At 40.6% G+C, this 27,953-nt stretch overlaps 2 protein-coding genes across 7 annotated transcripts in view; one reads left to right on the forward strand and one right to left on the reverse strand.

Moving 5' to 3' along the window:
- Nucleotides 1-7,184, reverse strand: part of matn4 (matrilin 4) — a 38,159-nt gene extending 30,975 nt beyond the window's left edge. For all 5 annotated transcript variants that reach the window (XM_061727042.1, XM_061727045.1, XM_061727044.1 and 2 more), the window contains exon 1: nt 6,894-7,184. The gene's annotated coding sequence lies outside the window, so the exon portion shown is untranslated. The remainder of the gene's footprint in view (nt 1-6,893) is intronic.
- rbpjl (recombination signal binding protein for immunoglobulin kappa J region-like) lies at nt 1,671-27,953 on the forward strand. Of its 2 annotated transcripts, none has more exons than XM_061727046.1 (13): nt 1,671-1,817; nt 2,047-2,134; nt 6,799-6,946; nt 12,653-12,778; nt 13,678-13,748; nt 13,864-13,979; nt 16,546-16,723; nt 18,422-18,559; nt 19,415-19,527; nt 21,544-21,684; nt 21,852-22,007; nt 22,143-22,246; nt 26,060-27,953. In XM_061727046.1, the coding sequence occupies exons 1-13, from the start codon at nt 1,704-1,706 to the stop codon at nt 26,364-26,366; spliced, it is 1,800 nt and encodes a 599-aa protein (XP_061583030.1). In that variant the 5' UTR covers nt 1,671-1,703; the 3' UTR covers nt 26,367-27,953. The 2 variants fall into 2 exon arrangements, with proteins under 2 accessions (XP_061583030.1, XP_061583031.1); XM_061727047.1 differs by having other exon boundaries at nt 16,549-16,723.

Genomic DNA, 27,953 nt, shown 5'->3' on the forward strand with positions numbered 1-27,953 from the left:
GAATCCAGGGTAAATGCTGATATCAGATATGTCTCACTTTTAAAAGATGGTGATGGAGCCTTAGAATGAAAAAAAAACCATCAAAACCTGCAGTGCTTTCAAAGTGCTTTCAAAGTGAATTACCAGAAGCTTTCAAAAGAGGTGGACTCCATGGAGGGGGGGGGGGGTGTTGAATGTTACAGTACTTCTTAAAAACAGCTCCTGTGAAAAGAGCTGAAGACTCAGGTTGTAAAAAGACCTTTTATACTGTATATGTACAATGTCACAAACTTTTCCTGACCCTCAGGAAATTGTGTCAACCTTTGAAAACAGGGAAGAAAAGATCTTTAAGTGAATCTGCTGAAAGGGTTAAGGTTTCTGTGTTCTGATTTAAATTCTTTTAGAGTTTAAGGTAAACAGCTGGATTTCTGACACAGCAAATAGTCTAAAACTGTACTGGTGTGACGAGGAAATGTGGCATCCACAAACACAGAGGGTGGTCCTTCAGTGAGGCAGAATCAGCCGTGGACAGGTATAAAGTCCTCTAATCCCAAAGTAGCCAAGTTGGTCATCTCTGTACTCTTTAATCAGGAAGGAATTGCTGATATCACTGTAAAAATGCCTTAGCAAACGGTTTTAATGTCAGGTCGTTCAGTAATGAAAATTAAACAACTCACAGGACAGATGTGAAACTGGAAACTCCTACACTCATCCTTTGTGTATTTATTCAGACCAAGACCTTGAAAGGGAATATTTACCATCATCAAGGCTTGACAATGAGTAAAGAAGCAGTAATTCCAACTGCTTGAACACAGCCACAGCTGTGATGTGGTTTCCATGGACTCAGTCAAATCAAAAGAAGACATAAAAAAAGCCAGTGCAAAATACAAAAAGCAATCTGAAACGCAGAAATAGTCTGAATGACCTGAATATAACACACACACACACACACGTGGACATGCCTGCCAGAAAGTGTATATTTTCCTCACCAGCATGTTGAACATGTACTAATTGCACTTGCACTGCGTGAATTTCAAATGATTTTTGTAAATGGTAAAAAAAAATGTATATAAAATACAGCTACCTGAAGCTATCAGAGAGGTACGTTTGCTGACTTGAACATTTCTACAGTAAGTTACGCCCAAAGTGGACCTGACTATCAACTATAAGATGATATCAGGCAGCACTTTTCCAGGGACTGAACTTTCACAAATCTACGTTCTCACCATCATTAAGTCTTTTACATTTCTTTAAATCACCTTTAAGCACAATTTACTCCCTAAACATAATAATGAAACCCTTCATAGGAGTTTCCATTATTATTTTGCTTCCTTCAATGCATCTGCACTCTAAAACGTTCCTCTTCATGTGTTTTTTTGTATAAATAAGAATAAAAACAGTAACATGAGTTGAAAGGTGTGTGTGAGAAACCTGCAGTCGAGGAACAGGTGTTTATCTCCTTATCCACACAAACTCAGAGAAACAGTAATGCAGTATATGCACACACACATGTTCAAAAACAGATAAGCTATCTCGCACACAGGACAAACAGAAACACACACATGTGTTTTTCATAACAGCTTGGCTTACAGAGACTGACTGCACAGTATCGAGGAAGTATGGCACTTCCTGGTCCGGTTGATTGATCACTAGGCTTGACTGATGGGTGTCAGGCGGCTTTTGGAGGGACTGAAGTGCTGCACTGCAGCATGAAGGGCTTCTGAATGGAAACTGAACTCGCTGCACGGTTAAGTTCTCACGTTACGCCACAAGGAAAGCCAGCGGAGCATAGTACGCAGGTACCGGACGACTTCACTGCAGGCCAGCTCACAAGACAAGTAAGAAACGTCACAAAAACGTGGAATTTACCGTTTACTGTTTTTTTCTAATAGTCAGACTAACCGCAAGTAAAAAGTATTTCAGTTTATAAACTAGATTTTCATATCTTTGGTTACACTGAGTTTTTTGTTTTGTTTTATTGGCAATGCCAGCATTTCATTCATACATTTCAGTCTACCGTCACTGCCATGTACAAATATGTTTAAAAAATTAACCCTGTGATTGCAGAGCAGCCATGGACTCGAACCCCGTCCCGTCCTGATATCAGCTGAAACCATCATGGATAACTTGGACATTGGGAATGATGGCAGGGCAGGTGAGTAAAGGCTGGACTTCAGCCATCAGTTACTTCTCATTAAGCTGCTTTGTGGGGAAGCTGCAGGAATTTTTTTGAGTGTATGGGCTTCCGTGACTAGTGGCTAAATTACAGCCAACAGTTTAATCAAAAAGCAAGAAGGACGCTGTTTAGAGCAAATGATTAGTCCTTTTTTCACACAGTTCAGCTTTGATAAAAACACAGCTGTTTATGTCATGTGGCAGTTCTGCAGAAGAAAACGTAAATGTGTTCTCTCTAAACACTGAACAGTATGTGATGCATTATTCTCTACGTTTTACCAGTCACTTGACCTGCAATAACCATCCCACAACCTCCTGCCCAGGTTTTGACCTAAAGGTCGAGATCTGTTGACAGATGTTTGACCTTTAGGTTTGACCTTTTGACATCCTGCTGGACAGATTGTGAACCCCGTGTTGTCAGCGGTGAGATAACGTCCCTGAAACAGGGATTTTAGTTTCATCAGTCTGACGCCTCTTCGATGCTGTACCGTCAGGCATTCAGTTGTTTTTCTTTTTTCTTTTTTTCTTTTCGCTTTGCTAAAGTTTCACTGCGCTGAATCTGTTAGAGTCGAGCGTCATCAAACCAAAAGCAGCTGCCGGTACACTGAGCTCCTGTTTTCTACCCATGACTCCGGATCCCTGCCAAGAAGTTTGAAAGATAAATTTGAGGGTTTACAAGAAGCATGGAAGGGTGAAAAAGGATTTCTCCCACACACGCTTTCCATTCATGTATGTTTTCTAGTCATGCTAGCGGTGGAATCATCTGCCAGCCCCCTTTGGTCCACAACGATGTATTTTCTGATCCACTTTAAGTAATAAATTACTTTTAATGGTATGTCATGCTGAAGTTCATGGCTCCCACAGGAGGAGTACCAGTAACCTTGGTGTTCGTCTGACTTTTTCTCTGCTGCTGGTTAACGTTTGTGCTTCTGCGTCGTATTTCTCAGCAGCTACTTGTGGTTCATTTTCATTCTTGTCCAATAAAAGTTGAATTGGGAAATTTTCTTCAGAGCTGACTCGGTTCCCCAGAGTCAGAGTCATCAATCTTTTTACTAGAAGTCACAAGAGCGGCACAACACTGTGAAATGATTTTACAGCTCAAAATGCTGTAAAATGTGAAATATTCTTAAAAGTGGCCTGGTACCATTTAAAAAACCATACTTGTGATTTAATGACGATAGAAAACAATCTAATGACCCTGTTTCATGAGAACAGTGGAGACAATATACTTAAGACAGGTAAAATGATTTCTTTGTTGCTGCCAGACTAAAAACATTGTGGTAGACAGGTGGAAAAGCCAGCTAGCCACAGATGATTTCTGAGTCCACATCGTCACTGAGATACGCCGCTGTGTAAGCGTGATCAGAAACGTCCACCTTTATCTCACAAGGCTGCTAAAGTGGAGACACTTTGCTTTTCCCGCTGCATCACTTTTCCCTCCATTTCTTCAACCATTTCAACTTTATTCTTTATTATCTCTCCACATTCGTGGAGGGTGTCCTTGTCGACCAAGTAACCAAAATCATTTTAGTTAAAAAAAGCTAAATCGAACCCAGAATGGGACTTGTTTTTCATAACTGTAACAAAACTGTTACCCCTGAAAACAGAAACTGTAAAAGAAAAGTGAGGTAAAATTCCTACTGCATTAACATTAGTCCATTTGTGTTGTTTGGTTTTATTTTATTTTAATGTTTAAACTGTTGAAGATCTTTGTCCACATCACACAACGGTAAACTTGAAACGGTGAAAATGACTTTTCTCCTGCACATAAGGGCAGTTTCAGTTTTATTAAATGCAGACTTTAGTTTCATAAAATCTGGTACGAGGACCAGATTTTGCTGGTCCTTGTCTGAGTTTTTCATTCAACCTGTCATTCAGGTTTGCTTTCTGGTGGTCACATGACTTATGCTCAGCGAATCCCGTGAAGAAATATGGCGATCCAGGAAAGTAGAGATTAAAGCGAATCGGTCCAACTACCTCATTTTTTTTAATCACAAATGTTTTTGGTTTTGTTTGTCCAGATTAGATTGTTAGAACATTTTCTCAACCTGAAACAGGATCTGCAGCAGACTGAACATTTTCAGTTTTCGAGAGTTGATCTCACCGGGGAGGTGTGGATGCCAAACGTTACACATCCTAAAGTGAAACCATATTGATAGACGCAGGCTTAGACAAAGCTTGAATGAAATTCCCAGAATTCCCAACGCCCTGAAGACAAGGTGAAAGTCTTGTGAACAGAACAAACTGAAACTAATTTTGGGACTAATTTAAATTAAAAACGTCAACCTTGCTGGGATACTGAAGAATGCTACAAGGGCTTTCTTTTTCTTTTGAAAGTTTTTCCTGATTTTGTCTTTTCTGTTGTACGTTCGTCTGTTGACGTGATGATCATTTGCAGTAAGCAGGAGTAAATCTAAGTAGGTCAGTGAGTCTTAATGTTCATTATCAACATGTACCCTCACAGAAAAGCAAGTCTTTTCATTACTGAAAAGACTTGTGTTGTCATCACGGTTCCCAGAGTAACTGGATAACTCACTATTACGTTTCCTCCTGAAGACAATGATTTGCACTGATGTGTCTGTTGAACCCTGTAAAAGTCTTCATATTTAACTGACATCCAGCATTTGACGAATGGTGAACATCTTTGGCCTGGAGTCTGGAGTTGTAGACAGACTCCACACACAGGTCATGCCTTGATTTTAGATCCTAATGTATCGTTTTTTTTTACCACAATAAAACGATCCTGTTGTCGGTTTGAGAGTTAAAACAAAAAAACATCAACATAAAAAAGAAGAAAAAAGGTGTGGGAATTCAGAATGTTAAAGTATAACTTACAATAATAAAGTATGAACTTGATATATAAGTTTGATTGACAGGTTCACACCTAGATGAACATGGTTCTGCATTTCAGAGATAGAGAACATATTGATACAGGACATAAAAAAAGGTGAAAAGTGGGCAACGAGACAGCTAGAGGAGCAGATACGAGACAGCTAGAGGAGCAGATACGTGCAGAGAGCTTGGCAGAGCCTCTGCGCTCCGTCCTTCACCTGGTTTGGGATTTGAGTGACAGCTGGATCCCTCACTGAGATGAAGACACAGCACTTCTTGTTAGTAGCTTTGGATTGGAAGCAGATGTTGATTCTGCTACTGTCGGCTGTTTCGCTGACTGGCTGACTGTTTTACTGACCGTCTCCCTGCCTGTCTCACTGAATGGCTTGGTCTCATACCTTCACTGTGGTGCAAACAACTGGGATGGATGTCATAAACTGTCTGAGTGAATTGTTGTCATTGTTTTCATTCAAACTCGAAGCTTTGCAGCAAACAGTGAAGCACAAAAGAGTGTTTTTCTTCTGAATTAATGATGACATTTTACAGTGAAAACGCAGCACACCCCCACCAGCATGCACCCCGGTGTATTCCAGACCTGCAGCAGAGCGGATCGTCATCAAAGATCGGCTAAATTAAAACAGCTGAGCGTGTTTTCACTACTTTTCATTCTTTCAGAACCACAGTCTTCCCTTCCTCACGCCAGCGTCGTGCTTTCCTCCGTCGTTATTATTTTGAGCTGCTGGTCAGCAGGTGCCCCTGATGGTTACCGTGGCAACTGCTTTCAGAATTAATCTGGAGGCAGGATGACCAAAACTTTGCATTTAAACCCAGAAACACGGTTTAAAGTTCTTGCGCTGATTAGAAAAATTCCTCAGATGCCTTTTCAACTCAACGGCGTGTCAATGAAAAAAAAAAAAGGGAAAAAAAGACAAACTCTGAAACTGGAAACTGCAGCAGGTTAATAACTGAACCAAATGAACAAGGCGGACCTGCAATGTTTTGTTTTGTTTGGTATGTTTTTTTTACTTGAACTCCTTGACTTGTGACTGTCTCACATGTTGAGCTGCCATCCCTTTGACTCACTCTGTGTGACTAAAAAACTGCCTGTCTGCCCACTGACCCTTCTGACCCCGACTGTCATCTTTACACTGCTGGTCCAAAGCTTCACCTCCAGGCAACCAGTGTGAACCCAGGGTGTTGCATTGGGCCTGTGTCTCACACTCATTAAGCTTCATCTACTTCTAAACCTGCAGCATCGCCTATATCTTTTACAACTTCATTTACTGACTGGACCTTTCTTTCTTTAAATTTTAGTTTAATATTTTTATTAGGGGGTAAGGCACAGTAGAACATACAGTCATACAACATGTGGAACATACAGTCTACCTCCTAGGATGTTTTTTTTTTCTTTTTTTCTTTTTGATTCAACAGAATCTTTCTTTAAATTTTAAATCTGGTTTCATTCAGTTGCATTCATTTCTTATTATTTCCAGCATTTATTTCAACAACGCAATTCTACAAAAATCTGTGAAAATAATGAAATGTCAGTTTTTTTGTTTGGTTGTTTTTGTTCACCCTGATGCAAAGACGATCTTAGTTCATGAGTTTTAGATTGCACAGTGGAGCCTCAGCCAAATGCATTCAAAGTTCTGAAGAATTGAAATAGTTTGCACTTAGAGGCACAACAATTGTAGTATTCCGTTTGCAAATTATTTTCACAATTTGCGCTTTGCAGATACTCTCAGATGTGATCCACGCTGGACCCATAATAGTTCTCTGAACTTCAGTTGAGAATTTGACATCTCCTTGCAGAGACATCAGTGAACCCAGGCGGATTGTCGCAGGAAGACTCGGTTCTGCTGTACACCCTCCCTCTGTCCCCGGACCCGAGCAGCCCCCTCACTCACCTGGGGACGCTGCTGGCCGCGCACGGCGCACCGAGGACCGGCGGATGGGGCAGGTAAGACGACAGACCAGCTGCTTCTCGACCTTCGCGGCCGGGAAAAAGTCACCAAACACACACGAAGTAGGGGGGAAGTCACGGTCTGTTGTAGTTTATCCCAAACCTTTCTCAGAAACCCCCCTCGGGCACCGTGTTGCGAGGAATGAGCGCGGGGACGTGAAAATGCGCTCAGGGTCTGCCCTCGGTTTTCCTCTCTGCTGGAATGAGGAGGTTGCGGGATGGCGTGGAGGTATGAGAATGTCATGAGGAGACCTGAGGGGAGGTGGAGACCCCACCCCTGCCACTGAACACAAAAGAGGAGAGTTTGGAGAAAGAGGGGAGAGAAGAGCTGGGGCGCGTCGTGGCGCACGAATCACTGTGGATGCTTTCCTTTTATTTTTCCCGTCCACATAAAAAACGCGTTAAATATCTTTTAAAATACCACTTATTCAACTCTAAATGCACTGTATTTATCCCAGATGGTTGACCAGCTTCAGTCAGTGATGATTACCAACCACATTTTGCATTTTTCATTCATAAAAAACATGCAAAATACATCTTTAACTTAAATAAGTCATTACTTTTTCCTCATAAAATTAGCAGAATTACTATTAAACACCAGTCTTTCCCACACTGGTCACAAACAGGGAGTTTCTCCTCCTGGTGAGAACCAAACTTTCCACTTTTATAGCCCCCACAGTGACAGCAGCCAACTCCTGGTTCGCCATCAGTAATTGTAGTCATCACGACTTTCAGTCACTTCTGTCAGAGCGACGTCTGGACCAGAAGATGTACTTTTGTGGAGGTGAAAGTGCATTCCTCTCCCTCTTATCCCCCTCGTACCTCAGCACAGTCACTGCTCCTGGTGTGAAATGCCAGAAGGTCTGAGCTCCTGACACACTGTCCTCTGACCTTTGAAGAGGGCAAGGTCTAATTTTGGCCGCTGTTGTCACCATGGTGACCGACTCTCTCACACACACAAGCATACAGCCATTCAAGTGTGACCATGAATATTTGTTAAAAAAGCTCATGAAACAAACAAGTCTGATCTGAATGTGAGGGGGAATCAGGTAAAGTAGATGAGATTCTGTACTCAATCTGTATTCCATTTTTTTAAATATTTGAATAGTAACCTAGAACATATTTGGATAATTAATATGTTAAACAAAACAAGAAAAGGACAAAACACTACGATGAAGAGTTGACTCCACATCAGGGTCATTGTGAAGGAGTAAAAGTCTCCAAATAAGAGCAAGATTTTGTGACTCTAAGATTTTAAACATTTTGGATCAAAGATGCACACTCATCACACATTTCACCTTTTCCACAACTGGACTATTTGTTTTTTGCACTTTATATGCTATTTTGCTTTTATTTCTGAGCTTTTAGCTGTGCTTTTATTGTCTGAGTGGAAGTGTGGTTGTTTTTTATGTTTTGATGAACTGCTGGACAGTTGAATTTCGCTTCGAGGATGAATACATTTCTATCTATCTATCTATCTATCTATGTTTCCTTTACTTTCTGATCAACACCTCCGTGATCCCTGAAACAGGTTTCCACAATCATAGTCATGACAGGTGCGTTCAGGTCAGGTGCTTCAGGAAGATAATGCACCGTGACAGTGTCCTGCTGAACTTTTGCATCGTCATCCAGAACTTTGATGATCCCAGTGGAAAAATGTCTGAAAGCTCCATCAAGTATACTTCCTTCAAGTTCACATCTGTTTATGTTCTCCTCTGGTATTTTTGAAGAGTTCCCTTAATTCTTACGTCAATTTGCTCTCCTGACCTCATGCTTTCAACATGACAACAAGGTGCAACCCCCCCACGGGGTTGCTTAGCAGACGTGGACACCTTTCTGTCAGAGCTTTATTAGCAGAGTCGAACATGAATCCTGGTTGTTAAGTTCTGATGAATTTACCCCCCCCCCCCCCCTCCCCGGTGATATATGGCCTTAAATGTTACCCCCTGCTGAGTTGCACCTTTTTTTTATTCTCTTAGAAACTCAGATTTGCATGCTGGAATTATAATTCAGTTATACATAAAGATCTTTTTCTCTCTTTTTTGCCATATGTGGCAGGGTGGAGGAGCAGCCACTCAGCTGATTGGGCACACCTGTGCCCAATCAGCCTCTCCACCCTGCCTGCCTTCATAAAGAGCAGCTGCACACCAGCAAGAGGTCTGCTGGGAGAGGTCTCTGCTGAAGGTCCTGCTGGTGCACGTGTGTCTGGGTGAAATAAAGGAGTTCCTGCACTAAACCCTGTGTCCGCTGTCCCCTGCAGACCATGCCCCCATCCTGCACCCTGCCACACCATAATTCAGATATTTTTGGTGTCTTTGTCATTTTCTCAGAGCAGAATTCCTTGGGGACAGTTTTCATATAGTGAGAGTTGGACTTTTTGTCCACTTAATGCAGAAAAACAATGAAAATGGCATTTAAAATATTGAGTTTTTGCTGATTTGGTTGATTATTCGAGTTGTCTCCTGACGAACTAACACGTGCTATAATCTGGTGTGTTTTCGTCAGCGAGTCTACAGTTATGCCCTCTCAGGCCTTCCTTGTTATCCCGCCTTCCTTCTCTCCCGCTTTCTTGTCGACAGCCCTTATTATGAGTAGCATTCCAGACTCCGGGCCCCGGGGTTGTAGCTCTGCGTCTGGCTCCTCATTACGTCGTTACAGCCCACAGAAAGCCCAGTTGGTGTGACAGCAACTATTGTTAGCAGAACTCCACGGGGCCACTCGCCACCTTCGGTCCGTCGCTCACCTGCTGTTCCACCAAACGTCTGAAACCTCATCACTTGTTACATGCATGAATGACAAAACGTACTTGTAGTCTGTCACTTTAGAAGTTTTATGAGCTCAGAACATCAGAGTAGTTGTGTTACAGTCTTTTTCTGGTAATTTTGTGTGCAGGAAAATTATTACTGGGATTGATTGATTTATGTTTGAATTCCTTATTTGTCAAAGGTTCACTCAGAATCAGCCGAGCACGTCTGTATAACGTTTAAACTGCAGATAATGAAAGAAAAATGTGAAACAATCCCAATACCAAAGCCACTTTGGCAGCAGGTGTCTCTTTTAACGTCTCATCAATGACTTTTTTATACTTCACATTTTTTGCTGAAATGTCCAAGATTCAATGGTGAGAAATATTAGTTTAAAGGATATTTCTCTTGAACTCTTTGTTAAATAAATGATGTTGTAACATAAAAATCAACATGAACGAAAAGTTCATTTAATTTCTCATGAAAATATTCTTTTTATTGTAGGAAAATTTCCATTTCAATTGACATGTGAGACCAAGTAGAAAAAGTGCCGTCGGGAGTTTCTTTAACTTTGCTTATGAGTGTTTTTATTGTTTTTATTTCTGTGCAGTGCGGACGTTTCCCTTCCCATACCCGTGTGACAACTTTGGAAACTCTTTTGTTTCTATGTTCCTGCTGTTAAGTGGATTATGAAGACACTTGGGGGTCTGAAGATGTTAGTTCAGTGTTCGGTTGAACCAAAGTACCGCCGGACTCGTCTCAGTTCTGTCAAACGTTTATTCATGTGTCAGTCAGTGTTAATGAAACAAGTTTATGATGCCAACTGTAAGGTTGTTTTAACAGCATCTGTTGCAAATGTTTGTGGCTATTCAGCACTCGTTTGACCAGGGAATGTCTTCTTCTTAATTCATGGGCTGAAAATTTTTAGAACTCTGGTATAAACTTTGTTGTAATGATAAGACCCAACGATTAAATAACATTATCATGAAAGAGGAACGGATTTAATTCCCTTAAGGCGACACTATGTAACTTTTCCACCTTAATATCATATTTCCAGAGTCATTGTGATGGTACATCAACTTCCAACAGGTTTAATGACACCTCTGTCATGGTCTGAGGGGTCTGTATCGCCTTCACTGGCACTATGTAACTTTGAGGAGCATGGTAGGAACCCTGCCACACTAAAAAACTACAAATCTTTACGGCTTTGACTGCTTTACGGCATACGTCACTTCCCCCTCCTTCCCGATTCGCATTCGAGACGAAAATGGGCGGGGCGTGGAGCGCAGAGCTCCGCAGAGCTGGTAACCCGTTGCTGCGTTGCTGCTGCAGCAGCTCCACATAACAGACGTGGGGAAAAGATCGCTAATGGTTTAACTTTTCACTGGTTTCCTGCTCGGAGGCAGAACCACGCAGGCCAAAGTATCTGAGATAACAGAGTAAAAGAGTGAAAGAGTCGTCGGCTCGCTTGGATCGCGGCTGTAACGACCAAACCTTCCACACAGCGGCGTAGGGTACGTGGCGACGCGCAACGTACGGTGCGTGTCGCCGCGTACCCTACACCGCAGGCTCTGCATCGATTTAACGCAGAACCATAAATCAGCCTTAAACCACAAACACTCACACAGACCGGGTCGGATCAAAACACAGGTTTTATTCCCCACTTTGCCAGCTAAACGCAGTTGCTGGCCAGCTCTCTGCGGTGCAATTAACCCCAATCTTCAGATACAACTAGTTTGTTGAGGAAGAAATATTAACTCTTATTTGTAGCTGCAGAGGAAAAAAATAATCTCACGAGGAAAACAAAAATATTGCTCACGCCTCGGAGCCTCTTCAACATAATATAGCAGTCAAAAAAAAAGAAAAGAGAAGTAAGAGGGATACAAAACATGTACTGTATGTTGTACTATTATACAATTTTATTGAAACACATGGCGAGTCAAACATTTACCAAAGCAGCTGCCAAACACTCCTAAACAAGGTAGCCGGAGACGGTGGTTCTGCAGAACTGCGGCAGTAAATCCTTTCTAAAGAGTGCAGCTCCGACGAGGAGCTCCATTCTTCAGTAGGGATTTCATATGGATCCAGACCGTTAATAATCATTATTTTCTCCATATACCGCTCCCTGGCTTCCTTGTTTAAGGTATCCCGGTAAATTCCAGTTCCTTTCCAGCAGTTTAACATCTTTTTTTTTGTGTTCCGTCTGTTCACTTGGTGAAACAGAAAAGTCTGTCCCGTCTTCATTCACTATCAAAACAAATGCACACGACAGGACAGGAGTTTTCCGGCAGTACGCGCTGGTGCTCATGGGAAACGTAGTGTTCTTCCTGGTAAAGCACTACCGCTTTTGTTCAAAAGATGCCGCCAAACTCAGAAAAGCTGAAAGTTACATTGTGCTGCTTTAATGCTGTGGTTAAGATTGTTGGGGCGTCTTTTCTTTTCAGAGGTTACATTAGACCTCCATCATGAGCTAAAAGAGAATAAAGAGATTTTTCCAAAAAGAAATCCAACATCCATTAGACCTGATTTGCTTAAATAAAGAATTGTGTTTGAAAAAATGACACTTATTTTAGTCCATGTCGATACACGGGATAGGGTGAGGAATATTTTCACTTTCATGAAAGTAGTATTTTTATTGATTTGTCCAAGTTTCTACATGAAACAGTTTTGTAAGAACTCGAGTGAAAAACTCTGAAGCTGCAAAACCACCCTGAAAGTAAAGACACTGGGTCTGATCACCATTAAAGTGGCAGGTTGATGGTTTCTGTCTCCAGCAATTTTCAAAACAAATTAATGCTCACACGTCTCATGTCAACGGATTATTGCAGCATCAAAGGTCATTTGAACAGAGGAATGAAGTTATCCAAGTCAGTCATTTTCGGCCGACAAACACTAGTAGCATTATTTAATGTCAGTTCTGTAGATGATGAGTATTTACATCTAGTTTTTGTTGTAATAGGAATAGACCCGATCCGGGGATCCAAGGCTGCCAGGTGCTGGGACAAACAAGAGAAGCTCACGCTGACCAGAGCATCGTGATCCTGCACGCCAAGGTCGCCCAGAAGTCCTACGGCAATGAGAAAAGGTCTGATGATGCCGAGTTATTTACACAAACAGTTAAATTAATTTTCTTTAAAAAAAACATTTTACATGACATAAGGAATTTAGTAATATTTTGGCCACTGAAAGGACAAATGAAATTTACTACAATAAAACTACATTTAATTGTTTAGTCTTTATAATGTACACACAAATAGAGACAAAGCTGTTTCTCTGTCCTCAAAGCAAGCGGGTCCTGGTGAAGCATCAACCAGGGACAACTACGCACTGCCATTCTGATTGATTTTTCCAAAACTTTCTCCCATTACTAACATAATTTCAAGAAAAGTAAACCAGCAATCATAAAAGAAAATAACAAGCTTTGATGTTGGGTACTGTAAACGGGAAACTTTATTAATTCAACCTTTGACATCAAATCAACCTTTATTTATTCAGCACAACAACCTAAGTTGACCGAAGGGCTTCACATAAATAACAAATAAAATATCAATACACAAGTCAATGGTTCCACCTAACCTGTCAAATGCCGCCAGGCTTCACCTGTCAATCACTTGGACCAACGATGGAGTCGTGGTTGAAGCATAGCAGCAATATTTTTATGTTTAATAAATCAGTTACTGATGGCACAGTGCTCTGTTGTAGGTCTTTTTTTTTACAACCAAAAGTGCTTTGCGCTGGTTAGGGGGTACTTGGCTGAAAAAATATTTCACAGGGGGTACATCCCTGAAAAAAGGTTGAGGACCACTGGGTAAAAAGAAAAAGAAAAAGTAAAAAGAAAAAAAACTAAAATTCATTAAAATAGAATAAAAATAAAATATGTAAACAAAACAAGATCAAACAGAGAAAAGTGACAGGGTGCTTTTATGTGCCAAAAGTCAGCCTAAACAAATACGTTTGAGCCTTACCATGCCACCTCATCTGCAGGTTCTTCTGCCCTCCTCCTTGTGTTTACATCAGCGGCCATGGATGGAGAGTCATGCAAGACCATTTGAAAGGTTTTTTAAAAATAATAAACACGTATTTATTTATAACCATCAGAATGTCCTTCTTGTCATGTTCCTTTTCTCTGGTTTTCGTTTTCTTCTCTTTCTTTCTGTGGTTATTCTCCAGCGGCCGGATATGGAGACTCTGTATATCGAGTGTATGGTTTCATGTGTCTGGACAGCTCCAGCCAGTCGCAGGCAGAGACTTTTAAACTCGTCTTCAATGAAGAGCCCAACTCCAAGGTGAGAAAGCTCTCATTTAATGCAATCTGCAAACTCCAAATATCTTTACTTGACAGTTTCGGTTCACAGGCTCTGTTTTCCATGAAGAGTCAAGCTACTGGAAGACAAAATTCCAATTAAAGTTTTTATATGAATTGTCCGTTGTCTGTTGATATTCACGTGTACATGTTACAGTGTAAAGTTCGGTTAATCACCCATCTTCACATCATGCAACCCTACGCCTCTGCAAAGTTTAAGCCCATTTAAAGCTTTAATCACATCCATAACTTTAAAAATGTCAAAGGTTTATCCCTCCCAAATAAAGGATGTCTTCTTCTAGCCCCCAGCCTTCTGTTCTGCAGGTCTCTGCTGGAGTTTAAATCCCGCATCGTAAAGAAGGTCTGTGCTGCAAGCTTCTGTGGAAACTGCAGTTGATGTTATAGAGCAATTACGTTTTATAGATGTTTACACGATGTGACTTAAATGAGAGTTAGGTCTGGATCCGGTTTATACTGGAATACAGTTGTTAACATACGAGACTGAATGACAGAGACACTAATTATCTTAGTTTTAATACACAGATTTTCACTACACAATAATCATCTGAATTATTCTAAAAAGCAGGTATCCAGAGTCCTGAAAACGTTGCTTCCTTTATCGCAGATCAATTCATCCACAGTCATGTCAGAAAAACCACATTGTTGCAAACAATTCATCTTTGTTGACATCTCACTTATGTACTCTGTGAGGAAAATGAAGCACAATATTACCACAGACATTCTTTCCAGAGAATGATTGCTGGACATGCATTTCAAGAAATTCAGTACTTTTGAAAGATGCAAACTGTTATTCAGCTTTAAAGCAACTCTGTTTAGCAATACCACCGCTGACCACATGGGGGCATAGAGCTCTGTCGTGTTGATAGAAGAAGGTCTGGCACTTGTAATACCTTTTTGTCCCACTAGAGGTGCACGTGTTTGTGTCTAGGGGTTGACACAGGACTTTCAGTACTCGTGCACTTGTGTTCTTCAGTACTTTTGATACGTCATCAGCTGCAGCCGAAGTTATGAAGTCCGCATCTCATCAAGTTCGATTCATTCCCAGATGTGTACTCAATCCGCCCATTTAACAAGGATGCATCCAGTGGAGACTTGAGATGGCAACGTATCCCAGAATGCATTTTGCACTGTGTATAAGAGAGAGAAGTAGATTTAAAGTTATAATTTCTTTTTTCTTGAACAGAATGTTATTTTAAGATGTTTTCATGTGAGAATATAGTTATCATAACTTCATATTTTCAGTACAGTTATAAAGATGGAGCCTATTTGAAAATGTTCTCAAACATTTTTGTATTGTGTACATTTTCGCTTCTATCAAACTTCATTTATAATCCAGCTGACATACAAAAGCGTAAAACCTGGCCTGTTAGCTGAGATGTGATGTCATCAAGGACACAAGAACACTGCTGTTCCAATTGCAGAGCAAAGACCGATATGTGTCCTGATGTTCTCCAACGTACAAACTACCCAAGTACAAAAGTTTAGACTCGGCGTACTTGGAATTAAGAATCTTGATATGCTGCCCCTGTGTGGTCAGAAGTGGTACTAGAGTGGCTTTAGTTCATTTCACTTCTTCTCGTGGTTCTTGGCAGACTGCATAAATAAATACATTAAAAAAAGTGTGTTTTATAACACTATCTGGACTGGCCAAGCCCATAGTAGCCTTAAGAGTCCAGAAAATGCAGTTTGCAGATCTGAGAGGGAATATCTATAATTTCTACTAATGAGGAATATCATTGAGCCTTTTATAAACAACAGATGTTCATGATGATGTCAAGATGAATAATTGTGTGTAAATACAAGTTATTGTAGGATGTAATCACTTTCCTGTTATCTGAAAAAAGATCTGAAATTTCATGAGAAGCTTAAAGGAAACTGGTCAGAACGTCCAAGAGCAACTCGGCAACGCCAAAGCTTCAAGTTCGCTGGAATTCTGCTGCACAAAGTTAAACCATCCGTCACACAGCTGAAAGATTGATGTTATTTGGCATTCCCAAAAGTGTCCCTTTGTTTGAACAGAGGTGGGAACACAAGGCCTTAAGATTATAGTAAAACTCTCTTCAGCATGTGTAGTGTGTGGTGAGGGAGGGTCAATAAAGCCTCACTTATACCACTGAAAAATCCACTTATACCACTGAATCTGGTATCCAGTATAGAAACCACAAGTCAGTTGATTTTATCCAAAGCAGCTTTCAAATGAGGAACACATGAGGTTCGTGTGGATTTTAATATCTTGCTAAAGGACACTTCGACATGTGAACTATTGGGCATCAAATCAAGTGGCCGTAAAACCAGAATTAGTCAGACTACTCAAACTGCAGCTTTGAAGTGGAGATTCAAGCAAATGCTTTCGACCATTTTGCCTTCTGTCCACCGATGACCTGTAGAAATACAGATTTGCTTTGAAAACTTTCTCGTCTTGGACAAATATCTTAACGACTATTACAAATAGGGTTCAGTGAAACTCAAGTGTTAAAGCTGGATGTCCATCTTGTGCTCGCTCACACACTGACTGTTTGTCTCTGCAGCAGATGTTCGCTTGTGCCAAGTCCTTGTTCATCTCCGATCAGGACAAGAGGAAGCATTTCTGTCTACTGCTGCGTCTCTTCTTGGGCAACAGGAGGGAAGTTGGCTCCTTCCAGAGCAGGATGATCAAAGTCATATCTAAACCCTCCCAGAAGAGGCAGTCTTTGAAGAACGCCGACTGTGAGTCACAGTTTATAATCCAGCAAGTCAATGTTTCTTTGTGCTCTTCAGGGGAGCAAAAAAAATGTGGTAAAAATAGACGAATAAAAAGCAGCTTGCAGGTTAGAGGACCCCTGAAGACCTTCAGCCCTCCGCTCAAGCTACGCAGTTTTCCCCTTCATTAAAGTTCAGTTAATTGTTGTATAATTAAATAATTTAAAGTTTAATTAAATGCACAAAAAAGATTATATTGCCACTTTTCAAGTTGTTATTACTAAGAAAATGTTTGGGTATAAAAAAGACAGATTTTATGGTACATTCTCTTTCATTACATATACAGTTCATAAGTTTTACATTTGTATGAAAAAAATGTTGTAAACTGTAGCTCTGGCAGCGTTTCTGTGATTTGGCCTTTAGACACCACCACAAGAGATCTGAGATAAAACGAACAAGATGTGCTCAGCATAGACTTTCAGCTTTATTATAATAGATTTCACAACAAACAGGCATTTATTTCCGATAATAAGGTCTGGAGAATTGACTGAATTAAATTGATTGACCAAGTGTGGTGTAATTCTTTATTACTTCAAGACATGAATATACGGTCTGGAGTTGATGCTGAGCTGCATTTGGCAGAAGCTGGAGCTACAAAGTCCACAGAGATCTCGATGCAAGTGAAGGAGGCTGAAAAAACAACATAAATATGTTAGACTGAGCAAAAACCTGAAGTGTGGACAAATCAGTACAGTATGTAGAGAGTTGGATTTCAGTATTTATGGACATTTGTGGTTATGGCTGTGATCTGCTCTTCCTGCAGACTTTTTAATGTCAATTCAGGTCAGTTTGACATACTTACCCAGTCAAACAAATAGGTTTGACTACATTTTAAATAGCGGTGTGTATCCGGTCTAGTGTCCCAGAAGAAAAGTCATAAGAAGCCACTTTATTTAAAAAAACAAAACATCCAATAATTCAGTAGTTCGTTTTGAATAAGCTCTTGCTGAGAGCAGAAATAATAAAAATATATATTGTTTTTAATCCTCGGCTTCCGCTGACTGAAAATTCCTTAACTAATCTTTTTTTACTTCAAAGTACCATGCTGTCAATATTATCAGCATTTCTATTTTGGGCAGCAACAACATAGAGATCAGTTTTTACCCCAGGTTTCCTGTACTTTCATTGTGCACCAAGACTGAAATTCATATCATGCAGCCCTGAGCAGACAGACGGACTGTAGCTTGGCCTTTAGTTGTCATGTAAACATTATTTACTGCATTATTTACTGTGCTTCACAATCTGCAACTGATGCATCAACCTCTGAAAACTGCAACACATTTCACTAAGACACATCACACATGTGTGTGATGTGTCTCTGCAACAGCTACACACATATACATACTGCACCCATCAATCTCGTCTTTCTATCACGCTTGTCCTTTCGTGTTTCACATCTGTGATTTTGGTCCTCTCTGTCAGAATATGGAGCTCAAATGTTAATAAAATATGTTTGATCAGACTGTCGCAGAGGACTGGACACACACACTGTCACACACACTTGCACACTAAGAAAACTAACATCCGCCGCAAGATGGCATATATATTTCATGGATAAAGGTTTTTACCAAATTGTGGTTCTAACAACTGAACAAACAAAACACTCTCACACTCAGAAAGCTGTGATTAATTGTGTCTTTATGGTGTGTGTCCGTGTACTTCCAGTGTGTATCTCCTCCTGCTCCAGAGTGGCTTTGTTCAACCGTTTGCGCTCTCAGACTGTCAGCACTCGTTACCTCTCGGTGGACAGAGGAGCTTTCATCGCCAGCGCCAGACACTGGACTGCCTTCACCATCACCATCGGTAAATGTGTGTGAGTGTGTGTCACAGCCTGTAAGTTCATGCTGAAATGCATTCAAACTGTTGCGTACACACATCGATATACAGTTTCCTTTGGATCCTGGAAAAGTCATAAGATGGTCAGACTATGACTTGAGAGTGACCTTAAAGAAATCAACATTTTTCTAGAGGCATCTGTGAATCATGAGATGGACCCCAGCTTCATCATCCTTTAATAAAGGAAACGTTCTCAGAAAGTCAGTATGTGTAAAAGTCAATGAAAGGTTACTTTAAATGTCAAGAGGGATCGTTGTTCATTTATTCATTCATTCATTCATCTCGATAATCAAACTGTTTCAAAATGAAAACCATACATTTACGCTGTGGGAACGACTTTTTCTTCCCATCTTTTTAAAGCGGAGTCACCTTCAGGTCAGAGTCCGTATCAAAGACGCTGAAACAAGGATGAAGTGTGGCCGTCAGCGGCGGTGAACTTCCAAGTATCCAGAAATCTCCTCTCACAGGCTGGCCACCCCGCATTAATAAAGTCCCTGTTCACTGGCGTTTTTCCTCACGTGTGTCTGGAGAAGCTCATCTAAAGATCTGTGAGGTTATTCATGTGGCTCAGTGCGCGGCGTGCACAGACCTCCCAGCATCAAAACCTCAGTCATCCATCCATCGTCCCTCCATCCCCTGGACCATCACCACAGCACTCTTTCTGTCCGCTCCACTTTCTTCGCTTGTCGGTAGAAAAGTTAACCATTTTAGGAAAAACTGCTTTCACTGCGAACATCAAACATTCACTAACAGTTGAGGGTGTTTCAGTGAAAGAGTGTTGATTAATTAGAGTATTCATGTGCCAATATTTGTGTGGTCTAGTGGACGACCAGCGTGCTGAGCAAGGAGGCTTTGTGATGAACGAAAGCTTCATCTGTTACGGCTTTGTGGTCCAGCTAGTCTGTACGGAGTCGGGAGTCGCCCTTCCACCCATGGTAACACACACACACACACACACACACACACACACACACACACACACACACACACACACACACACACACACACACACACACACCAGTTACGTTCTCTTTGAAACGTACTGCATGAGTTGAGATTTTCAAGATCTTTTCCAAAGCCTCCTCCGACAAAAACATGAGATGGAGGAAGATTGTTCAGGGATTACAGCGGTTTCCATAGAAATGAATGGACTGACTGACGCATTACATAAGTGCACAAAAACAGGTAAAATGGGGGACTTGTTTAGACCAGGGGTTCCCAACCTTTTTTGTGCCAAGGACCAGCAGAAGTATGAACAAAAAGCTCGTGGACCGGTTGACAATTTATGTCAATTTTAATAAACATTTTAGAAAAAAACAATGCATTTTAAATAGGGCTGCAACTAACGACTATTTTAATAGTCAACTAGTCATCGATTAGTCGATTAATCGGATAATTAGTAATTTTTTCTTAAATTTAGTATGAGGTTGCTTTAATTATGTGGCAAATGATAATAAACACGAGAAAGATGGGTACTTCAATGAAAAATAGATATTTTATTCAATTTTGCTGCTGTTCATACAAAAAGTAAATAAAAGACAATTAGATCACTTTTCCTTTATATTGTTAATCATACGTAAGATGTTGACTAGATGCAGAATGAGCTCCGACTCTTTAAGTGACTGATGTTTTGCTAGTGTTAGTGTAAGTTAAAGTCTTTGTAGCCTTTTATAAAAACAGTTCAACAGAGTTTGAAAACATTTATGTTACCACAAACAACCCCAAAGGAGCTCAGCTTCATTTAGCATCAGTAGTAGTCGTAAGTTTCAGCATGTGAGCTTTGGAAAGTGAGAGAGTGCTCATGTAATATTGTCACAGCATTTAGTTTGAAACACAACTCTAGCTCATGTGGCTCACATGTGATGCTGAGCACTCCCCAAAACGTCTGCTGCTTTTGCAAGTGAACAGGTGCTTTCATACGGCGATGGATCGGCCTGTTTCTCGCTGTCTTTTGACCAGACCCAGCTGAAAAAGTGTGATGCTTGGCGAAGAGCAGGCGGCTTGTGCTGACTGCACGTCATTTCTGATGATGCCTCTGAGATGACATTTGAAGCAGAAGGTCCTGCTGCTTGACTTATATATATGTATATATTTGTACAGCTGAGGCGTAAATCTGCTGAGTTTGTTTTCCCGCTAAGACCATGCGGCGATGAGACGATTACCTCCAACATTTGTTTTAGTTCAGGGACCAAGGGGGGAGTGCAGGTACAGAACATAAAGTTCTGCTGGAAGTCAGACTTAAACGTCAAAACAAATCTTTAATATCCTGCGTTCCAGGGGAGTCTGGGTTGCTTTTATGTGTTTTAATACCCACATAAGAGTTTAAGACTTGCAGAAACCAGACCTGAAACGCTTAATAAACTCCATGAGTCGAAAGATCACGTGACTGCGTTTGTACAATTTTTTTAAAACCTCACTATTGAACTTTTGTGCTCTTTATTAGCTTGATTTGGACTCTTTGACGGCACATTTATAAGGTTAATCATCAAGCACTTTCCTCTTTACATAAAGGTTCAGGTTTCAGGGTTTGTTTAGTCTCTTTTGCATATGTTTCCTTTAAGAAAGGCAGATGCAGCTCTCCATAGACGTGTTACATTGTTTGTATGGAGTTTGGGGATTGCATTACATTATCCTTTTTTTTAGCTTTTAACTTTTGTCTGAAACAACTTAAAAAAGAGGAACACATTCAACCTAAAAAGAGACTTTGAGAAAGCCAAAAAAGTGAAAAGAAGTGAAAAAAGAAAGTTATAAAGTCAGAGGAGAAAAACACAATCAATAATTCAGATAGAGAATAAAGTGAAGTGCAGAGGAGAGTGAGTGCTATTCTTCAGCGTGTTATCTTCAGAACCATAAGAGAGCAAAGTCCATTTAACTTAAAGTTAGCTGTTTATATTCATGTCCGTTGTTCAGGAGAAACTTCATAAGACGTTTGTTCCTTTGTGTCCCTGCAGGTGATTCAGAAGGTCAACAAGCAGCACGCTATCTTAGACGTGGATGAACCCGTTTCTCAGCTCCACAAATGTGCTTTCCGGTTCAGAGACAGTCCCAGCACTTACCTGTGCCTGTCCAATGACGCCATCATCCAGTACCAGGTCAAACAGCCTCGCTCTCCGCCTCTTTCATCCCACTTCCTAAGCTTACGCTTTCCATCTCTGTTTCACGTCTCCACCTGTTCCTGCTCATTGACACTCATCACACCATCTTCTACCTGAACGTCCTTCCTCTGGTCCATCCTTCAAACATCCGTCCTCCCCTTCAGGCGCCGGCCAGCGTCAAGGACCCCAGCAGAGTGGTGCTGAACGATGGATCCTGCTGGACCATCATCGGTGTGGAAGCAGTTGAATTCACCTTTAACCAGGGTCTGTCCTGCATTCAGACACCAGTCAGTCCTTTTCCCATCATCACTGGTCTGGAGGTGAGTTTGCCGAGAAGAATTGGGATTTCCTCAGTTGCACATTCGTACTAAACTGTTGATTTGATTTAGTTAGGATATTGTTTTTTGATTATGTCTAATCCATTTAAGTCCTATGGGTCGCTGGTCTTGTTGCAGGTGACTGGGGGAGGACACGTTGCCATGATTGAGATCTACGGAGAAAACTTCGGTCCTCACCTGAAAGTCTGGTTTGGTAACATCGAGACTGAAACTATGTTCAAGTGAGTTCTGCCTGAGCAACTTTTAGGTTTGAAAGAATCGTGAGACCTTGAGAAATAGCTATTGGTATCATGAAACAAAATGTGTTTCATTTTGGTTGTGTAAAATTAACCTTTGTAGTTGGAGAAGGTTTATAAAGCCCAAAACATCAGAGAGATAACGTTCGGTTTAGGACCTGCTAGAATGAATTTTCCTGACCTCTTTTTAAGCATTCAACTATAAAAAAACAAATAATTTGAGATGAGTCTGCAGTGGAAACATGAACACCAACACCGTTCACCCATCAAACATCTGGGGCAAGATGAATCAAACCGTCTCCATGATCAAAAACCTGCCTGATGCGTGATTTAATAACTGATAAACATTTGTGTCCTGGGATTAAAAATCTCAATTTGCTTCATGTTCAACACCATAACATTTTTAATTGTAAACTTTAGATGAGGAACAATTTCTTATGATTGAAAGTGTTCAAAATGTTATGATTTTAATGTACCTGACCTTCTTAAAGGCCCTTTTTTTTAGAGGCACCAGCTGCAAAGCTTGTAACCAAACCAAACCTCACTGATCAAAATGATATTTTGTTGGTGCTTGTGCTGGAATGTCAATGATGATCATCCTGCTGGAACTTAGTGGATGTTTTGGAACCAAGCGTCTGGTTTTCAGACAACGATCATTCATACGAGTGAACTACATTTATGTTTCAGGAAAATAAACACTAGATGCACAAAAACACTTGGACTAAAAGCAGTGCTGGAAGCAAACATTAAACCAGCCATGACATGAAAACACATGAAATACAATTTCAACTGATGCCACAGAATACAGTTGTAGAAATGATACTTTCATTCATCGTTTTTGCTTAATCTCACGAAATGTTGCTTTCTTTGGTTTTAGTCTTTTTTTGCAAAGATGAGAAAAAAAACTAAACCCAGTGCAACATGGATCCAGGGTCATAAATCTATACTATTCATAATATATAAGGGTGTATAAAAGACTCTGGTCTGTACTCGTCTACTTGTGTGTAATATTGGATGTTATAGGGATTTGTACCTGAGCACTTTTATACAATGTGGTGTGTCGATGGCGGGTGTTACATATCATATTTGTCTTTGTGTGCCAGTCTCCGACATCTTTTGTTACATTTTGTTTGTTAACAAAAGATGTTAACATTATCTTCTTAAATGAGGGAATCGGGGATGAAAAAATAATTTCAGCCTCAACTGACAGTAACATGGTATCGTATCGTATCGTACTGTACATCATCTCATCTCCTCTCCTCTCCTCTCCTCCCCTCATCACATCTCATTGCATCAGATACATGACATAAACTGACATTAGAAAAAATAACTCATGATGTGATGATATTAGATAAGACACAGTGATATTACGTAAAAAGACAAGTGAAGGTGCATCATGTAAATTTAATACCCCGGCTTTCACCTGAAGACAGCTGGAATGAGCCCCAGCGGACCCTTGTGAACCTGAATCAGAAGAAGTGGGAACAGATGATGGATAGATGGATGGATAGATGATGAAAAAAAAAGACTAATGGTAAAATAGTCAATTGTTAAAAAAGATTTATGCAAGGAAAATTATGTACAGATGGCTGTGTGATATAGAAACATGAATACTTAAAAGCCTGAAATGTTTGTATATTTTTTCTAACTAAAATGTAAGAGAAGATTTTTCTGGAAGAAAAAGGTTTATAACATTTGGTTAACATTATGAATAGGTTTATTGTCCAAAATTGCAATCTTTCCCTGATCTGACCATGAATTTCTGGGGCCTGGACCTTACCAAATAATGAAGAAAAACAAATTAAAGTAGTCGGAAACAATGTTCCCACAGCAGACACAAGCCCCCGTCTTTATTTGAGTCAAATGTCCCTCTGTTTTATAACATTGTAACTCGTAGCTGCAAGCACTCGGCCTATTTTCTCTTTTAGAAGTGTACATGTCTCATTTGTGTCATTTGACTTATATGACAGAGTGGCAACACATTTCCTGTCCTAGTAGCCAAAAAGCAATAGTCACAATTGTTAGCCCTCATTTGTTCAGGAAAAAAATAAAGGATGAACAGTTTTCAACACAACGTTGAAGAGAAGTATTCGTAATGTGAGACCTGTAGTCACAAACTTTGAAAGACTAAGAACTGGAGCAGCGAAGCGTAGAGGGATTTAGTGTAGATCACAGTCAAACATCAGAAACTCAGCAGCTTGGCTCCCGGGTAAACAGTCCTCCCTCTTAATCCTGCGTGGGAGCCCATAAGTCAGGAAAGTCAGAAAAAATCTGAGATTCATGCACCCACTCACAGAATCTCCTGTCATACCTCCCAGACCAAAGCTCGTGACGTCAGAACCCACCTCAGATCCCACACCTAAAGTGCTGAGGCATCTTAAGTCAGGGGACACTTCACAACGAAATCCTGCAAATATTCCTCAGCAGGGTGGAAGGAAAACTGTTTGAATAACTCCACAAAGTGTTGTTTGTACAAGAAGTTGCAGCCAATAACGACACAATCCCTCCCAGCCAATAAATGACAAATTTAAGTTTGAATAGAAGAGTCTGCTACTTTTATAAATGCTGCTAAGCAGTTTTATGATCTCATTATTTGCTGTGCCTTTACCGTTTTATTCTTTTACTTAAAGCATCGCTTCAAAATGTAGATTAGATTCTAGTCTATAATCAATCTACATACAATTTCCTGCAGTGACAAACCGAGAAAAACAAAAGAAAAAAGTTATGGAGGTGTCTTAGTCCACACCCACATTAGTTCATTTTCTTTCACATTCCTGTTTGACACATCGCTAGAAGAGATCTCTCCTCACAACACACCACATCACATGGCCATCCAGACCTAACGGGTACAGGAGTGAAAATGCTCTGTATTTCTCTCACACATGTCGGCGGTTGCAGTTTTATTGAACAAAGACTCACATACAATCACATACAAAAGATAACCAAGGCAGCAGCACTTACTAGATATCCCGTCTCCACATTGTTGTTTGTGCTCTTTAACTGAAGTTTATCTGTGTGTTATCTAGCACAATTCAACACAAGGTAATTCAAAGTGCTTTACATCAACATTAAAAGCGGCAACACACAATTAAACCGTAAATAACAAATAAAACAAAATAAAATGATTATAAAAGAGGTAAAATAATAAAAGCACAAGATGCTAAAAAGTAAGCGTAGTTAATCTTTAATGTCTAATCAACACTTAAAACTGTGTCATAAACAAACTGAAAGGAGGATTAAAACCTTTCCAATGCAGATGCCAGGTCAAACCGATTCAAATGTCAAAAATCGATTTCATTCCGATTCTTAAGATTCAGAATCGATTATCACGATTCGATTCAATTCAATCCGATATCAATTTGGGTTACTATTATTAAAAAATGTTTTTGAGCTGTAACCTGAATTACATCACTGTGTAGCTATGCAACATATAAATACTAGTATTAAACTTGACCATGTTCATTGTTTGATAGTTTCAAACCAGATGCATGGATTTAATGATGTAACTACTGGGATTAAAGTTCACCTGGCGAAAATATGATTATTAAAAAAAACTATCTTTAGACATACAAATTGATTTTAAGGAATTAAAATGAGAATCGATTTAGAATCGGAGAATCGACCTTTTAGACCGAACCTCCCAAAAATGATTTAAATCTAATGGTGAACTCCGGAGAGATTCTCCTGTTATGAAAGCAAACAGAACCAAACCAAACCTAACCCGGACTGAATCACGTAGCTGCCAACTGAACAGCATCACATATTCTCACTTTCATGTCCTTGTCGTTTTCTTCTCAGGTCCCCAAAGTCTTTGCTCTGCGTCGTTCCGGATGTTTCTACATTCAGCAATGGCTGGCGCAGTCTGCGACGCAAAATCAGCGTTCCTCTGTCCCTCATCCGAACGGACGGCCTGATTTACCGCACTTCCTTCAGTTTCACCTACACCCCCGAGCTCCACCTGCCTCTGACTGACGGAGGAGCTGCAAGGGGAGGGAAGGGAGATGGTGGGGAGGGTGGAGGTCAAGAGGACGAAGAGGACATCCTTCTAGAGACGATTCATCAGGAATTCACCAGAGCTAATTTTCACCTCTTTGTGCAGAGTTAACCACAGTCGGAGTAGTGGATCCCCCCGGACGAATGTCGGTATATCACTAACGGGGAGCGTGAATGAGTTTGGACAAACTGGTCTTTTTTTATCAAACATTAACGGTCAAAGGATTGACTCATCTGATGTTAAAGCCTGTCTATGTAGCAATACCACTTCTTTTTTTTTTTTTTTCCATCCCCGATTTTTTCCCATTTTATCACCCAGTGCTCCTACCTAAGTCAGTCCTGGGCATTGCCATCCTCTACCAACCCAGGGAGGCCCCACACTGAGCTCAGGTCTCCTCCTTAACCTGAGGAGTGAGCAGGTCGCTTCTTTTCACCAGACAGGGTGGGGCTTCTCCGACCGGACGTAACGCGTGGAAGGATCACGTTATTCCGGCCGGATCCTCCCCCACCCCATCTGGCCAGAGGGGGCAGTATAGCCCAGGACTGCTGCATGTATTTGTGAGGGTAGCTCACATTAGCTACCAAGGGAACACGGGGGGAACATTCAAACTTCACTTCAGCGCCCACAGCATCCCCGGCGGGAATTGAACCCAAAACCTTCTTGCTGTGAGACGGCTGCACTACCAGCTGTGCCACCTTGCCCCTCTGGCAATACCACTTCTGACCACATGGTGGCACACAGATCAGCGCTAATGAGTGGGGAAAGTCCGGCATTTCTTGTAATACTACAACTTTTTTGTTGTGTTATGCTGCCCCCATGAGGACAGAGGTGGTACTGCTTCATGAGTGGCTTTAACCTCCCAAACTCAACACGTCTTTCATTTCATGAGTTTTTGTTATTTCGTAAAATAACAGGATACTGTCGCAGATCTTTTCTCAACATAAGATGAAGAACTTCTTATATATAAAATATAAAATATAAGTGAAGCTGCACTTTTTCCCTCCTTACTTTTCTTTCTGTCCTCTGCTCCAACTTTCTTTTCCACCCCCAGTTGTTGCATGTTATGCAAAAAGCAATATTAGAAATAATTATAATAATATGAACAATAATATAGTAATAGTTTGAACTGAAAATGTCAAAAATCCAAGGCCAAGGCCAAAATACCTGTGAAAAAACTGTGCAAAATATTCCTTTTCAAACATGTTTTTAGAGTTTTGTTCATAGCGGCCGCTATTATTGGGCCAGACATGCTCCGCCCTCCTCTTTCATGAGACAAACCTCTTTTGAAAAGAGTCTTACAGTTTTGTGCGCTCCACTTCTGAGGTTCAGCAAACATGACGGTAAATTGGATGGCTTTGGTGGCCTCAAACGCCTGAACAGTTTATTCTCAATACAGAAAGTTTTTGTTGTTGTTTTTTCCTATGTTTCCTGTAAGAGAAGACCCTATCTGTTGCCACTTTAATGCGATATTTACCTTTTCCCAGTTGATTAAGTTAATTAATCATGTAAGAGCATCACTGGTTACAAAGCCCTATCTTCGCAAGTTTAACACATTCAAGCTGACATGATGAATGGTTTAAATGTTTTTTCCTGTTGTCTTTATGACCTTTTGTTTGTGTTTTGTTTTATTAATATTCTGGGTTTCCATCATTAAAACTCTGTTAATGAGGGTTGGCATCTGTCCACCCTCCATCACAA

The sequence above is a fragment of the Cololabis saira genome, chromosome 8 (genome assembly GCF_033807715.1).
Source record: "Cololabis saira isolate AMF1-May2022 chromosome 8, fColSai1.1, whole genome shotgun sequence".
In the NCBI taxonomy this organism is placed as follows: Eukaryota; Metazoa; Chordata; class Actinopteri; order Beloniformes; family Belonidae; genus Cololabis; species Cololabis saira.

What these genes read in the sequence shown, in the direction of transcription:
- rbpjl (XM_061727046.1), top strand. Translation starts at nt 1,704, where the DNA reads ATGGAAACTGAACTCGCTGCACGGTTAAGTTCTCACGTTACGCCACAA. An exon ending in TCCTACGGCAATGAGAAAAG is followed by an intron (nt 12,779 to 13,677) that starts GTCTGATGATGC and finishes CCTCATCTGCAG; the next exon opens with GTTCTTCTGCCCTCCTCCTT. An exon ending in GAGACTGAAACTATGTTCAA is followed by an intron (nt 22,247 to 26,059) that starts GTGAGTTCTGCC and finishes TTTTCTTCTCAG; the next exon opens with GTCCCCAAAGTCTTTGCTCT.